The 1,948-nt window shown below is 31.7% G+C and overlaps 1 protein-coding gene across 1 annotated transcript in view; it reads left to right on the top strand.

The window, feature by feature from the left end:
• The first annotated feature begins 282 nt into the window (after nt 1–282).
• Nucleotides 283–1,948, top strand: part of LOC150088801 (neuronal acetylcholine receptor subunit alpha-7-like) — a 198,669-nt gene continuing 197,003 nt past the window's right edge. Inside the window, 1 exon segment of the mRNA XM_090369665.1 lies at nt 283–720. Coding sequence (XP_090225791.1) covers nt 660–720 — 61 coding nt within the window. The 5' untranslated portion in view covers nt 283–659.

Raw genomic sequence — 1,948 nt, 5'->3', positions numbered from 1 at the left:
GAAACCTTTGCGATAAAGGCGCGAAGCATTCACCTGTTGACCGTTTTCACACGAGGTGTCCCTAATTTCTCCTGTACGTTAACGTCTTTGTGAGTGTGATAGGAGTAAGCATGTCCAAGCGTAATCCATAGAAACGACACCAGTTCCAGCATCTCCCTGATAGCACAGATTGGCCGCTCTTATAGACGAATACCAGGAGGTAAGGCGCTTGAAGTGCGCGTGCGCACAACAACGTAGCTCTCGAAGGGAAACAGCATACGCAGCTTGGTGTTCCAGCTTGCGCTGGAGGAGTGAGAAATGTGAAAGTGTGGCGGGTAGCGAATTTTAGCATCCCACGGTATGTTTGCCAGCTAAGACTGTGGAAAATGTTCTTTTAAGAGGATGCTGTATCGTGTTGCGGATTCTCTAACTACAGAACCCTTTGTTAAGCTTAGTAACTGCCTCGGGGGATAGATGGAAAGCTGGCGAAAAGGCAAGTGTGCAAACTGCCTACCTTCAAACCAACAGGCTGTAATTGGCGGCTTGTGCGAGTGAAGACAAAAGTACCTGGGTGGTGGTGGTGATGCTAGGGGTACGGGAAGCGCCAGAGGTCGGAGACTGCCCCGGCATCACGACAGCCATGGTGTGACAGTTATATTGAAGGAACAAGAGAGAGAGAGATGGGGAGAAGCTGTATAATCAATTTACTATTCTGCCTCTCTCTGCTCAAGCTTCCACATGGTAGGAGAGCCTCATTCTTATCCACTCTCTGTTTTTCTCCTTAATAATGTCAGTTCAGTATTAGTGTTGTCTGTTTATTGATTACAATGAATTTCCAATATTTTAAGCATAGTAAAATTTATATATCAAAATTTTCATGAAACTAATTACAGCTTGAATATTAAGCTTTACTTTAAATTATTTATACTTAAATTCGGTGTATTTGGTTAATCTAGTTGAAGCATTTAATTATTACATCAGTCTAGAAATTTTGTTTAGTTACATTATATATAATAGATTATAGGATGTATTATAGATAGAAAATTATTATACAATTATTCTATTCGATCAGTACCATTTACTTAGTGTAATGCAATACCAAGAGCAGTTGTAGTGAATTTCCTCTACAATATGATATAAAAGAATAAATGAACAATATTTGTTAATGTTAATGCTAGATGTTAAATAATGCTTTTTAATATTAATGCCTTTTAATGTTAAATAATGCTTTAATAACGCTTTTTAATATTAATGCTTTTTTAATGCTAAATAATGATTTTTATTATTAATTGTTTTAATATTAAATAATGGATTTTATATTAATGTTTTTAATCTTAAACAATGGTTTTTTAATATTAAAGAATGCTTTAATGATTCTTTTTTAATGTTAAGGTTTTTTAAATGTTTTAATGGCTTTGAATGTTAAATAATGTTTTTTAATGTTAATGTGTTAATGCCTTTTTATGATTAATGATAAATACCACTTTTTTAATGTTAAGGCTTTTTTTAAATGTGAAATGACGCTTTTTAATGTTAAGGCTTTTTTAATGTGAAATGATGCTTTTTAATGTTAAGGCTTTTTTTATGTTAAATAACGCTTTTTTAATGTGGTATAATTCTTTTTTAAAGCTTTTTTAATGTTAATGCTTTTTAATGTGGCATAGTTCTTTAATAATTCTTTTCTATTGTTAAAGCTTTTTAATGTTTAATAATGCTTTTTTAATGTTAAATAATGCTTTTTAATGTTTAGGCTTTTTAATGTTAAGTAATGCTCTTTAATGTTAAAAGGAACGTTAACAGCATTGCAATGATTCATTTATTAGTGGTTTCTAAATGATAATAATAATTGCATTTTACTTTCTATAAATACATTTTATTTTTTATTTCTATCGATTTGATAAATATTAACAAGTCTATAGAAATAAAACAAAATTAGTGTGCAGTGTATGTCAGACATAATTTACTATTT

This window comes from Mastigoproctus giganteus, chromosome 3, assembly GCF_048544385.1.
Source record: "Mastigoproctus giganteus isolate SK-2022 chromosome 3, ASM4854438v1, whole genome shotgun sequence".
In the NCBI taxonomy this organism is placed as follows: domain Eukaryota; kingdom Metazoa; phylum Arthropoda; class Arachnida; order Uropygi; family Thelyphonidae; genus Mastigoproctus; species Mastigoproctus giganteus.
The sequence above is the reverse complement of the archived record's forward strand: the minus strand, read 5'-3'. Positions and strand labels throughout refer to the sequence as shown.